The sequence below is a fragment of the Drosophila kikkawai genome, chromosome X (genome assembly GCF_030179895.1).
Source record: "Drosophila kikkawai strain 14028-0561.14 chromosome X, DkikHiC1v2, whole genome shotgun sequence".
Taxonomy (NCBI): domain Eukaryota; kingdom Metazoa; phylum Arthropoda; class Insecta; order Diptera; family Drosophilidae; genus Drosophila; species Drosophila kikkawai.
The window spans coordinates 16,643,312-16,657,269 of record NC_091733.1 but is presented as its reverse complement, the minus strand read 5'-3'; the positions used below and the strand labels follow the sequence as shown (position 1 = coordinate 16,657,269).

Sequence of the window (13,958 nt, the reverse complement as noted above, 5' to 3'; positions counted from 1 at the left end):
TTTCAACTTACATTTATTTGTTAATATTTATTTATTTCTCTATGATTTATTTTATTTCTAGAAATGCTAACACACAGTGCTTTAAAATGGAATTTATATATTTTTTATTTATATTTATAAAATATATTATACTAATACAATTTTTACATATTTTTGAATTACAGTTTCCTCTGAAAACTCAAGGGTTAAATGCCATAAGCAGCCTGGTTGGATTATTATTGGCCCTTCCACAACGCCCACAAGTTCTCCCCGGTGTGGCTCTTGTGGGTCTTATTTGTAAAACGGTATTATACCAATGTGAATATAGCATTACACTGCACAAATTTGGCAGCTTAAAAGGTAAATTCGAAAACTTAAGGTTTGTAAATGAAATAAAATGGAAATTGAATATCTTTTGACCAAAAAACCTCCAGGGATAACATATATTCTTGGCCAGGTATCCGTAAATATTTCAGAAGAAAGAATATCAAGGTGGTTTACACTTCATTTTCCTCTGTGCATGCTTCTCCCGACGCCCAAAGTGCATCTTATTAAATCGATGATGACGATGATGGTGATGCTGGCTGAATTCGAGCGCCTTTGAAGCGTATAAATACAAGTCTGGCCTTTTGGCAGCGAGCAAAAGCAAAAGGCAAGGAAAAGCGCCCGCAGTCATGTCAAAATCAAACAAGACCCCAATCCGTAGCATGAGCAGGAGCCGGAGCCGGAGCCGGAGCCTGAGCTGGAACCGAAGCCGATGCCGACTCTGGGCGGAACTTGTTTTGCTCTTGCTGGCGGCACTAATCCCGCTCCTGCAAGCCGGGATTGTTACGGATCCGGACACCAGCACCGCCAGCACCATGGACCCGCATTCGGAGGAGTCCTTGGCCAAGGCAGACGGGGTACGGAGTAGCGTCGACTGCAAATTGACTTTCGATGCGGCGACAATGGACTCGTTAGGCTGCCACAATGAGGAGCCTGTCGTCGTTGAGAAGCCGGGGGCGTGGCCGAGTGCGGGTGCAGGCATGGGTAATAAGCCGGAGGAGGAGAAGGAGGAGGAGGGCTTGGGCGAACAGGAGTTGCAGGCTGGCTCGCAGCTGCAACGCCACTTGAAGGCTCCGGACAGTCAGCCCATCTATGAATTACAATTGGTTGTTTGGCCGTCGGACATTGAGGATGGTGACGACTTTAGTCCGCCGCTGGCCACCACCACCGGAAGAACAACGACCACAAGTAGCACTCCCAAAGCCCCCGAAGCCACTAGCAGCGCCTCACCTATTGAGCAAATATGGCCATTGTACGAGGATCAATTGGTCGTATTTCCGCAAATGGACTTTGAAGAGGAGAATCTTGATTATTTCTTCGATGATTCGGGGAGTCCACCTAGCCCGGCACCAGCACCAGCGCCATCACCATCACCAACCCCATCTCCTGGTCCTGCTTCCACCAGTGTTCATCCCACCGGCACGCCCACACCCACCCCCATTTATGTTGTGCAAAATTATCACGTCATACATCCCAATGGCACCGAGGAGTACAAGTAAGTGCTAGGCTATTTATATATATTAAAAACTAATTTAAAAACATAATAAATAATCCGTTAAATTCTACAACAAAATATTAAAAATTCTGTAAATTAAACCCTTATTTTCCCTTAAACTTCAGGCTAGTTATGAGCAACGGTTTGGTGAACTACAAGAAGATCTACACGAAAACCGTCAAGGATCAGGTGATCAATGTCCAGGAGGGCTACAACTCAGTGCCCATTCCAGGGCCAAAAAATCAAATTCAGACACAGTACTACATAGCCGATGAGCGGGGCTATAATGTCTATCGAAGTGAGTGTATGCAGAGCCTTTAATAATTAATAAATTAATTAGATAATTAATAAAACTAACACACTTTCTCCTGCACAGTCGAGGTACACTACCAGCAGCCAGGACAGCCCAAGCAGGAAAGGCGGAATAAGGGTATAACAAGGGTTCATATGTGAAAGAAGATGAAAGAAAATTCAAATAATAAATATATATATATTTTTTTTCTTTTTTTTTTTGAACCTATAATTTATTTATCAATAAAGAAAAAACCCAAAGTAAGCGAAAAAGTAGCCTTTTAATGATTCTGAAATTCATGTTTGTATAATTTATAATTTATCTATCTATAAATCAGACACAATTAGGTTTAGTATGAATTTCTGAAGGAGATCAACTGTTTCCTGATGGATTTTCGATGCCTTGAACGAATCCCCATTATGTTGGGTTTTTCGTTAATGTTTGTAGTATAAAAATGTTTATTTGTAACGCCGCTCCATGTTCTCAAAATACTCGATAATCTTTTCCGGATAGGCTGCCTTCACTTCGTCAAAGGGCACCGCATCGTTGCCGTCGTATCCCTTCCAGGTCACAAACAGAATGCGTTTCTCACCCACATGGAAGCTGTGCACCACTTTATCCATCTCCAGTCCGCGAGCAAACCCATAGACTTTCGGGTACGGCGGCATCTTCCAGTGGGATGAACTTGAATCAGACGAGTCGTCGTCTTCCTCAAAGTGGGAGTTCTTCATTACCTTTTTTGGATTTTGTTCCACCTTCTGGAACGGTTTCGATTGGATCTTCCAGTTGGATTCGGAGTTCGAACCTTTGCTAGCATGTAACTTCCTAGCTTCATCAACTGTTAGATTCCTCTTGCGGTTCCCTGGGCTTTCATTAGGCTTTCCAAGCAGCTCTTTGTGTGGTTTTATCCCGAATTGCCCATTAGATTCGGCTGGAGTTGATGAATCCATACCTTTGCTAGAACTGCCACTGCAGCTAGGCGTGTCATCGTTGTTAAACTTTAGGTTCTTCTTGGCTTTCACTGAATATTTTCCAGCCTTTTCTGTTGGCTTTCCGGGCAGTTTCGATTGAATCTTCCACTCTTTATAAGGACTTGAATCCAAACCTTCGGGAGAACCGCCACTGGAGTCAGACGTGTTGTAGGCATCATCTTTCAGATTCTTGGGGGCCTTCAATGGGCTCTTACCAATCAGCTCTTTCAGTGGACTTAAAGAATCCATGCCCTTGCGAGAACTGCCACTGGAGTCCGGCGTGTTGCCGGGGTCATCGTCGTTCTGGTTCTCCGCGGTCTCCAATGGACTTATTCCAGCCTCTGCCAGCCTTTCGGTCGGATCCGATTGGATTGTCAACGGGCCAAGGCTAGGAAACTATACAACGTTGTAAGTATAAATTCATTGGGCAAGGAAATCGGTACAACCTTCGCTACAGATATGCATGTAAAAAGGTTCTACTTGGATTTCCTTGTGGCAAAGGAGGAAATTTCTTACACTCATCGAATCCTGATCGTTGGATAGCATCTCTTGGTGGATTCCACGTAGCTGCAACTGCTCGGTTTCATAATCCTCGAGCATCGACAAGCAGGTGCCAAAATTGACCAATGGCACCCAAGTGGAAGGATGGCCTATCCACTTAACTAGCATCTCGACGCGCCCGTTCCTTAACCTTTTCCCAATGACCTTGTCTATGAAGCCTTTAGAATCGGGAACATCGCTCTCCTGGCCGCTTGATGGGGCTATAGGGTTATAGGGCTTGGACTTGGACTTGGAGTCCCAAGGGCGACACGATTTCTTAGAGTGTTTGCGGTTGCTCATGATTTTCTTTTTTTTTTCTGAAAATGAAAGCAGGTCGTCACGCCACCGGAGATGAAAACGAAAAAGGAAGGAGCTTGCCAAGTTGCTAGGAATGTGAGAAAACTATTACAACATCGATATATCGATATGTTTTCAAGTTCATGTCTGTAAAAGCGACAAAAATCACGAGGCAATTTACAATAATAATAATTAATATGCATTTATGAACCCACTTAGAGGCTGGAAAAAGAGTGACAAAATAAAATATGATTTGTGGCATTTATCGTTCGGTTTGCTTGTCGCCCTTGGTGTTGTGTTTTCCTTCTTTGTGTTGGCTTCTGGCAGGTCTGATTATTGTTTTTGTTTTTCTTAGGGGTTTTCCCAGTTTTCCCCCAACATTCAATGTTGTTGTCCTGCTGATTTCTATTCCATTGGCTGTTGTCTTCTCAATCGCAGTGTCGCTGATTGCCATCATTGTTGTTGTCCCTCTAGCTGCTGCACAGGGAGAAATTTTTTAAGTAATACATATCATACATTTCTGACATGAACATTGATTTTGAAATTGTAAAAATTAATAAAAAGATATTCTTTGCCAGCCACTTGACTATCGTAAGTGCAACGTTGCATTTTTTGGCAAAACGCAGCCAAGTTCACATTGTTATTTCAATTTGTTTAAAGTAGTTGTTTCTTTCAGTGCTCTGGCTGTCATCGCACATGAAAACCCTTTGGCAGTCGGGGGTTAAGCGCACGAATGATGCTGATGATGCCATTTAGATGCATATCAAAGTATTTCACTTTTGTCCAATCCTTGTGGCATTTTTGCATTTGTATTTATTTATTATTGTTTTTCTTTGCCTTCCTCGACTGCTGTTGCTTCCTTGCCTTGTTGTTTCTTTCAATTGTAGTTTATGGCCTTTGCTGTCCCGAATTCAGACCGATTTTCCCTTGATTTTCCTCGATTTTCCATCCCCTGCCAGTCCTGTATTGTTGTTTATGCCGCAAAGTTTTCTTGGTCCTCGGGCGTCAGCCTGTTGGCAGCTGTGCAAAGTTTTTCGGGTCTTGGCTTATGATTATTTAAAGTCTTGTTTCGACCCCATTTTATGTGTTTTGCCCCGATCACAAATTCGACCTGAATCCCAATGCCAATGATATTTACTGGAGATGTATTTAAGAACAGTTGCTCTCTTTTTTTCCTTCACAAAGTTCGGGGTCTGCGTAGGGGCTGCATTCTAGGTCCCACAATTAAATCAAACACTAAATTTCCAGTCTTATCGAGTGTAACTGCTTTGCCTCATTTGCTGGAAATTGGGGAACTATCTGTACTATGGAGTGGTAAAGGTTTCCCTCCTCTACCTTTAACCCTTTAATTTTTAATTCGAATTTAAAGATTACAAATAAAACAAATAGTTATTAGGAATAATAATAGTAATTAAATAAAATTTAAATAAAATATGCAAATATTTCAGAAAAAAACTTAAAAATATCTACTCATTTATTGTAAACATTTTAATAAGAAAAAGGACCAGTATTCTGATTTATTAACCTAGAAAAAACTAACAAGGAAAGGCTGTCTTAGTGCTTTTTCGACTTGGTTGTGGTTCTTTTACAATTTTATTTGTCAAAATATTTAATTTAATATTTATCATATAAAAATATAGCTCTAAATAATTCCAAAAAGTGTAGAAACATCAACTAAAATATTGAATAAAATTATAATTATCTATAGATATTGCAATAAATTAGATAAATTCTTTTAGTAATTTTCCATCAAATATAAACCACAATTTTCCACGGCATCAAAGGGTTAAGCTTAAGGATTTTCAGTTTGCTTCTGCAGCTGCAGCTTCTTTATTTTCAGGTCCTTCTTAGCTGGCGTTCAGTTTCCAAGTTGTATATCCGTTCCGTGTCGTCCTGGTCGTCCATCGTTAGCTTTACGGCCTTTGTAATTATCACTTTAATGAACTTTGCCAGTTTGATAGCGAGCCACGGTACAGGTAGCAGCATCCCGGCCCACAATGGAGCCAATGAGGAGCAAGGAGACGTGCCGTGCCCTGCCCCGGCTGTGCGATGGCCAAGGACGTTACGTGCAGAACTGCCTTCGTCGGCGCATTGTGTGCCTTTGGTTTTTATTAAGGAATAAAATTAGTGAGCGCGTGCCGGGAACGCCAAAAATGCCAGTTGCAGTGGCTCCTTGTCCTTGCGCACCATCCGCCCCTACAAGACCCTACCACCTTTACGTCCCTCTTCTCAGGGCCCCAAGGAGAGAGAGCATTAAGGGAAACGGAAGAGGAGGCAAAGGCCTTGGCTATAAAGGCACCGAAAGAAATGATTTAAGGGAAGCATTAATTTGGGATCATGTCAGGGAGTGAATAAAGCAGGAACAAGTAACATTGGAAATGATATTATATTTAAAGTATATATATTATTTTTTATACAATTTATTATTATCGACCTGTATTTGTTTAGCATTTGTAATTGCAGGACTTGAGGTCCAAAAAGAACTATTGCCGATTCTCGAGGTTTGCTTTTACCTTCGCATTGACGCTTAGGATTCCCAACGGACTCTAGCTTAAATGTAATGTAAAGTAACAGCAAATTAAAAATAGTTAGCTAGTGGTCTGATGATTTGGGTAGCGCCAATGAAACCAATGAAAATAAAATATTTAAATATCTTAAAAATTAATAATAATAATTTAAATATATTTATCTTATATATATGCGACTAAAAAGATTATCATTGTTAATCGAATTTCTATTTTAAATTGTTTCAATTTTAAATATCCAATTTTTTCCAGAGTAAAATTCTCCCAATAAGTATGGCAAATACTTGTTTAAAAACAAAAACCCCTGAACAACACTACTAGAAATTATATAAATTATTTATGTAAAAGCATTGCAATTAAAGGGCATATGGTTTAAAGGAACGAAATGTGCATTCCCTTTCTGAACGCTGAAAGTAAACAAAAGTTTTAATTAACGCCCGATTACACAGAGATCAAATTTAAATCGGCCAAATGCAACATTACATCATGGCAGCAGCCAAATAAAACCCCAAAGCTGCGAATGTGTGAACTGAAAAATATTGGTTGGGAAATGGGAAAAAATTGTGGAAAAGTGGTCGGGAGGCATCAAGTTGAAATGACTGCGAAAATGTAAACTGAAAATGCAGCTTCTTCTTTTCGCCGCCTTCCTTGTGGTGGCTTTTACTTTTTTTAACCCACCAGCAGCAGCAGCAATTAATCATAAAAACAGATTTTAACTCGGGCTGACTTGACTTCCCCCGCCACAAACATGAATATAGTATATGGGAGGGGCTCTCCCCACCGCGAGCCATAAAATATGCAAAATATCTTGTAATGTGTTTATCAATGTGTTCGAATGCCTGTCCGTGAGTGCGGAGTGTGAGTGTCTGTGTGTGTGCATGAAACATGGTACGGGCAATGTTCCGGATCCTGGAACTCAGTTACAGGCGGCAACTCCTTGCCTCCGCCAGCAAAATAAATTCATTGAATTAACAAATAGCTTCATGTTCATTTCATACCCAAAGAGCGCGAGGAACAAAAGCAACAAACAAAAATATATAGACGTGTATATATGTATATACATATATATATATATAAATATATATATATATATATAAAGCAACGCGGGATTACATACGTTACACGGCTTAAAAAATTGAATTTCTTTGTACAAGTGGGCCAACAGCCTGGGTTAACTTCATAGGAATTTCCCAATTTTAAAAGGAGAACAAATTTGAAATTTGCTAAAGTTTCATTACAATTTATACTAATTAGTAAATGTTTAAACAATAACTAAATCATAAATCATACTTAGTCTTTAGGAAAAGTTAGTTTTTCTACGCCTAACAAAACTGCATACTACGTTTAGGGTTCTTTTCAATTTCATTTTTTCTTAATTTTTTAGAATTTTAATGATACATATTTACATATTTTTGCAAAAATGGTGCGATTTATTTTGTGAAAAATAATTCAGAATGCTGTTCTGAGTTCGTTTTTTAAGCCTAACAAAACTACATACCACGCCTGCAATCTCTACTTCTGGTCTGCGTTTTTGGTACAAGAAGAGTTGGCAAAACATTGGTGTCTAAAAAATAAAGTTAATATTAAAATATAAAAGGCCTATAATATATTGTTATATATAAAAAATATATATTTTTTCTTAAATATATATTTTAAATATGGGCATTTCCATGGTGTCGCACGCGACATTCGTACGCATTCAAAGCAAACAAGAAAGGAAGCTAACTTCGGCACGCCGAATACCTTTGTATACACTTGCAGATTGGTTTTGATGTTTATATGTATTATAGATTTAAATGCTGAAAACACTCACAAAACGGGGTTTCATTACATTTTACCTATACTTATTATGTTTACAGTTTGACAGTTTCAGTTTTACATTCCCAGCTTTACATATTTTATACATTTACCGATCGCTTCTATGGCAGCTATATGATATAGTTGTCCGATTTTTATAAAATTAGAAGAGCATATATCCATTTTATTTCGACTTTTTGCATTCTTCTTGTGATGTTAGTAAACAACAGTCAAAGCATAATGCCTCGGTTTGGATGTAATTATCAAAAGAAAACAGGCCCATTTTTATGATGTTTTTCATCAAAATATTGAAAAATCGTGTTTGCGCGAATATGGATTCGAATATTTCGAAATTTTTTTTAGAATATGATAAAACCCTTCAAATTTAATCAATTGACCTTAACCTAATGTTACTATCTTGGAAAAAAAACATTTTAGAAAAGTTTTAGTTTTTTGGCCGCGGTTGAAATTTCTGTGGAAATGCCCATATATATATTTTTCGTTTATCATTTTATTTTTCAGCGACATGTTACTATTATTTTGACCCCATTTGTGCATATTTGTGGGTCGCACCTAACCTTGATTTTCCCCGGAAGTTAAGCGGGGGGTTTGCGGGCAATGCTCTGAGTGGATTTTCGTTAAAAATTTAAATAAATTTCACAGTTGTTTTGCGGCTGGCAATTCCCTGGTTTTTCGTCAACCGTTATTATTATTTTTTTGGCTAAAGTAAAAATAATTGGAGTACTTAATAAATACTTTAAATAACAAATTCGAGTTCGTTATCCCTTAATTATTTTTTTTGGGAAGTCTAAAGCCCACTAGGTGACTATATTAATATTTATTATATTAAAACAAGATATTACAATTATTTATTAAGGGTTTAAACACACATTTGTAAACCTTAAAAAACAAAACATATTAAGAAAAACACTTTTCTTACTAAAATTAAATGTTAAAGTTTATATTGAGGCATTGAAATCCTTTAGTTTACTTTAAAAAAAAACTTTAATTATTTAATAGTAATTTATTTTTCTAACATAATTAGAAGTCAATAGAGCCCTTAATCCTATATTAAATTATTTTAAAAAATTCTAAAATAAAACCCCCAATAAAAACACCTATTTTGTGCTGCATTTCACGACTCACCATAGCCTAAGCTACCCGAAAATCCTGCGCATACCCTGACCCTGATCACCGAAATAAGCGCAACCAATTTGGAATGTTAATTCCCTGCATGAAATACGTACGCAGCGCCAGATGAATTTAATCCAAGCCAATAGGTTTGTAATCCGCCTGTAATTCTTGCCGCAAAAAATGCACATGGATGTGCTTCATACATGGGAAATGAAAGGAATTACAAATTCAAGGAGCTGGAGCAAAAAAGTTCATTGCATAATTTGCGGCATGCACGCTAAAATAATGAACTTTCGCTTGCATAAACAAAGGAGTGTGGCAAAGGCTTTTAAAAGAGAAAAAAAAGAGAAGTAAGTTAGTTAGTTAGTTGGACGGAATCTTGGGGACAACTTCAGCCTGGCAATTTCATTAAGGAGAAAAAATGGGAGGTGGCAAAAAAATAATAAAATTTTGCTTGCACTTTGTAATTTGTTGAGGGCTGCAGGCCGTTCCGGAAATTGTTTTCTTGCTGAAAAAATACTTGGCTTATTTTTACCGACTTGCCAAATATTTCTGATTATGTTCCTGGCTCGTCTGCCGCCCTATTTTCATCTTTAATGAACCTTTTTCCTGGTTCATTTGAAGCCGCCAAGCCCCAGCCCTATGATAATTTCGTTTTCCATTTTCCATTGCCCCTTCCTGTTTTCTGTTTTTTTTTTTAGCTTTTTGTGTTGCCAGGATCTCTCTCTCTCGGCCGTTTGCTGCGGTCGCTGATGAACTGCACACATCACCCACCGGCAAACAACAGCGATGTCCTTTTAGCACATCCTGCCCACACACCTGCCGTGTGTCCTGCGTCCTGCGTCCTTTGGGTACACCTCCTTGCTCTCTGGCGCCCGCGGTCGCAAAGCTAAACGCGACTGTCGCTGCTTAAAAGCCATTTTTGCATTTTATATTTAATTTTTTTGCCGCCCCCTCCACGCGGACTCCCAGAAATGCCATTCCTTTCGCCACCCACTCAGTGACGTTTATCCTTTCCCATACCCTCCCAAAGGGTATCTTCTTTCTTGTAAGTAAAATCTAGGAATAAGTAGTTATTTACACGTTTTTTCAAATATTATTAAGTTAATTAATTTATTTTATAAATCAAAAAAATTATATTATTCTATATTTTAGAAAAAATGTGAAATTGTCGCCAGGACAAATGCTTTTATAGGGCATTTTCCCAATTTGTTTGGGTCAAGTTAATCTTTCGTACTTGCTCATTTTTTGGTGTCCTCTGCACCTCTGTTTATTCTTTATCCTTTCTCCTTTCTCCTTTTTTTTTTTAGAATTTTTTTGTGCCGCCGTTTTGCGCTGTTTGTTGCTGTTACCGCAGCATGCAAACATTTTGTAGCTGTGTCCTGGGAAAGGGCCGATGTCCTAGTTAAACTTTGCCTGCTTTGTCACATTTGCAATATTTATTGCCTTTTGATTATATTTCAGCCGAGGCAAAAACAAAATAACAACAAAGCACAAAAACAAAAATAATATAAAAAGGAAAAGCTAAAAAGCTTGTGTGTAATTTTTTTTTGAGGCATTTAAGAATTTTCCTTCATTTTTTGTATTTTCTTTTTATTTTTCGTGTGATGCGAATTTAATGGAAAACCCCAAAGGGGAAGTGGCATTGACATTGACTTGACGGATCCTGGGAAATTTTTAAGGTTTTCGCCAAGTCTTTAATCGAGTCAAAGTTTGTTTGTTTGAGCATTTTTCCAAGTGGACGGAGATTGTTCACCGACTTACTTACTTACTTACTTAGTTGCTGGATTTTTCCACTCTTTAATAAGCGTCAAAGTTAACAAAGTTGCAGCCGGGAGAACTTTGGCTCAACTCGACTTTTTCCACTTGTATTTGGTTTTATTTTATACCAACCATCCACCGCCCGTTTTCCCAGCTTTTCAGGAAGCAGATCCAACTGTGATTGTAAAGTTTCATTGATAATTTTAACGAGTCCTTGTTTTTAGGGAGGATTTTTGAACAGAATGGGGATTGCGAGTTCTTTTTGTTGGGCTGCAAAGGCGCTTTAAGCACTCCTGAAAAGTTGGTTTTTGGACAATAATTCATGGAATAAATAGGGGGAGTTTTTTCTTTTATTTTTAATTGTTTTTAGTTGCACTTTAAACTTATATATATTTATTTAGTTGTTCTTTATTTTATATATTTTTTCTTTAATCAAATCAAGTGTCCACGGTGGAGAGTCAACCTACATCTTCCCCCAGTTTTCCCCTACTTTTTCCCTTGTATTGCTTTCATTTCAATCAGCTTTACCTCTGCAATTTCACACACATTTCCTAATTTTAGTCTGCAGTTTTTTTTTTAAATATATATTATTTTTAAAACTCGTCTTCCTTGGCTTCGGATTTGGTGTGTGCCTTCTGGTCTTATGCAACCACTTGGCTTAATCTGATTTGAAATCAATTTCAATTTAATATCCACACAAATCATCCTTTATTCTTTTTTGGCGGCCTGCAATTAAGCCAGGCCAGGCCAGGCCGGCAATGCAATCCGATCTCAAGATGATTTTTTATGGCCCTTTATGTTTTATGACTTAATAGTCGGGCCCACCACCGAAAAAGGTGCAAAAATTGAATTAATTCTGCAAGTCAGCCGACGGAACATTGAACTCGTTTCCCGGGGCACATCCCTCCTGTCGGCACTTAATAAATTTATGATGAACCTTCACACACTCTTGGCTACGGAATGCGGGACTGTTTTTCGTTCCATTTTCACTTCAGTTCTATTCCCGGCACTGAGAACAGCTGGAAAATGTATGAGAATATTGTAAAATATTAGAGGAAAATGATTAACTTAATAAAATTTACCAAAGAACTTGTATTTTTATTTTAAAAAACTTAACAGGTCTTCTATTTATATTCTGGATTTTGTTTTTAGAGTACAAACAACACCATATTTTTTCTGTCTGTGCTGGACAACATCTCGGAACATTGCGATTCATTTCGTTTGGTTTGGTTTCGTTTTCGTTTCTTAATTGCCTTTGGCTCCAGAAGCTCGCCAAAAATGTGTTAAAAATGCAAAAATATGGCCAAATATTCCCAGTACATATATCGTATATATAAAAACATATACAAACATATATATGTGTGTATCTGAATGTCAGGGCAAACGGGGGATGCCCTGCACTTTTATGTTTTATTGCCCCGAAACGCTTTGCGGTAAATTTATTGCCAAATTGTCGGCGACTTTCGAAAATTCACGAAATCTTCTTAGCCAAAAGAAAAAAATAATACAAAAAAATACAAAAACAGGGGCGGCGACCATAAAAACGGAGCCCCAACAGCTACAAACAAGCTGAAACATCTTTAATAATAAATTCATAATTATCGCATCCTTTGCCTTAAGACAATTTTTTATTATTTTTTAATCTCATTTCATTGAACACAACAACACAAAAAAAAAAGAGGGAAAAAAATGTGAAAAACATAAAATTCATAATAATATAATACGAGTAGTCGTCGGGGCCCAGCGAAACGAGAGGCAGCGCAATAATAATAATGAGGATGGTGTGCAATTACAGTTCCTCAGTAGCGGCCCCCTCTGCGATTCGGAGTCGCGTTCCCCGCTCCTGCTCCCGTTCCCGTTCCCCGGGGCGTCGACGTGGACAATTGGGAGGGGGTTACCGGAGCAGAGGGAGACTCCGACCGGGAACTGGAAGTGGCATCCAAGGGGAAGGTCTCCCCGGCCAGGGGCACTTCAATGGAACGCGGCAGGTTGGGATACACTTGCGGTGTGATCGCTGTGGGCGGAAAAATAATAATAAATAATAAGAACAATATTGGAAAATTTATAAAAAAAAGAGAGAAAGAAAGAAATTCATATCAGTTACTAATCAGGGACTTAAAGTTGGAATTACTCGAACTTAACCATTAATTATTGAAATTGAAATTAGTTCTTTATCGAATTAAATGTTTTAATTACTAAACACAACTCACTTTTTTTAAATAATAAAATATTTATGATATAGTTAAGTTATATGCTCAAGTTCATCTAGATTATAGATCAAATTTAGACTGAGTAAAGACTGCTTAGACTGCTTTACACACTTTAAATCTCACTTCCCTTGATTAAACACCGATTAATAATTAAACCGATCAATAATTATACTCACATTGATTCTGCCGATAACCAAATTGATCGGCATTGTAGAACACGGTGATGAACCGTCCATCGGTCATTCGATACGAATAATAGCCAACGACCATCAGGGTCTTGATCTCGTTGATTTTGCCAAAGTATCCGCGCTCATAGCGCGATGTTCCATCGTCCAATTCGAATCGATACTCGTAACTGCCATCGGGATATCGGTTATCGAAACGATCCAATAAGCGCACCTTGGCCTCCGATCCACTCCTCTCGCTCTCCACGATCTGCTGGGCGGCGGAGAGAGAGAGCAGCAGGAAAATAGAGAGCAGGAATGCACCGGAAGCTGCCATCTTGTGTGAACTGATGTCTGTGTGTGTGTGTGTGAGGGAGGGGAAATGGGAAGTGATTTGTGTGCGTGTGTGCGGATTTGTGGGTGTTGCGGTGTGTTGGCGTGTGCTGTCGCGTGTGAATTTCTTAACAGTTTAATTCGGAAACAGTGTTACTTTGGCTTTTTATAGTCGTCCACATCGCAGGCAGCGGCTGCGGCTGCGGCAGAAACGCGGCAGCGACTGAGACGCGCAAGATCTTCGACCTGGAGCAGGCTATTTCAAAAAAGTCGTGGGGATGGGGATGAGGCGGCGGCCAAATACACTGGGAAATGTCATTTAAACGGAAGAAAAATATTTTATATTCAAAATTAAAATCACCAAATTTTGGTTAACTCTGCCATTTACAGGGATTCAAGAAAGGATCCAAAAAAG

General features: G+C 38.6%; 3 protein-coding genes across 3 annotated transcripts; 1 reads left to right on the top strand and 2 right to left on the bottom strand.

The window, feature by feature from the left end:
- The first annotated feature begins 441 nt into the window (after positions 1-441).
- Positions 442-1,978, top strand: LOC108071678 (uncharacterized). Its single transcript, XM_017162483.3, has 3 exons — positions 442-1,519; positions 1,645-1,817; positions 1,896-1,978. The coding sequence occupies exons 1-3, from the start codon at positions 654-656 to the stop codon at positions 1,970-1,972; spliced, it is 1,116 nt and encodes a 371-aa protein (XP_017017972.3). The 5' UTR covers positions 442-653; the 3' UTR covers positions 1,973-1,978.
- Positions 1,979-2,072: 94 nt separating this feature from the next.
- On the bottom strand, positions 2,073-3,758 carry LOC108071679 (chromo domain-containing protein rhino-like). Its single transcript, XM_017162484.2, has 2 exons — positions 3,299-3,758; positions 2,073-3,178 (listed from the first exon to the last, which is right to left on the bottom strand). The coding sequence occupies exons 1-2, from the start codon at positions 3,620-3,622 to the stop codon at positions 2,270-2,272; spliced, it is 1,233 nt and encodes a 410-aa protein (XP_017017973.1). The 5' UTR covers positions 3,623-3,758; the 3' UTR covers positions 2,073-2,269.
- An 8,708-nt stretch (positions 3,759-12,466) lies between these two features.
- Cpr12A (Cuticular protein 12A) lies at positions 12,467-13,665 on the bottom strand. The gene is made up of 2 exons (XM_017162485.3): positions 13,223-13,665; positions 12,467-12,850 (listed from the first exon to the last, which is right to left on the bottom strand). The coding sequence occupies exons 1-2, from the start codon at positions 13,545-13,547 to the stop codon at positions 12,636-12,638; spliced, it is 540 nt and encodes a 179-aa protein (XP_017017974.1). The 5' UTR covers positions 13,548-13,665; the 3' UTR covers positions 12,467-12,635.
- Between the last annotated feature and the right edge of the window lie 293 nt (positions 13,666-13,958).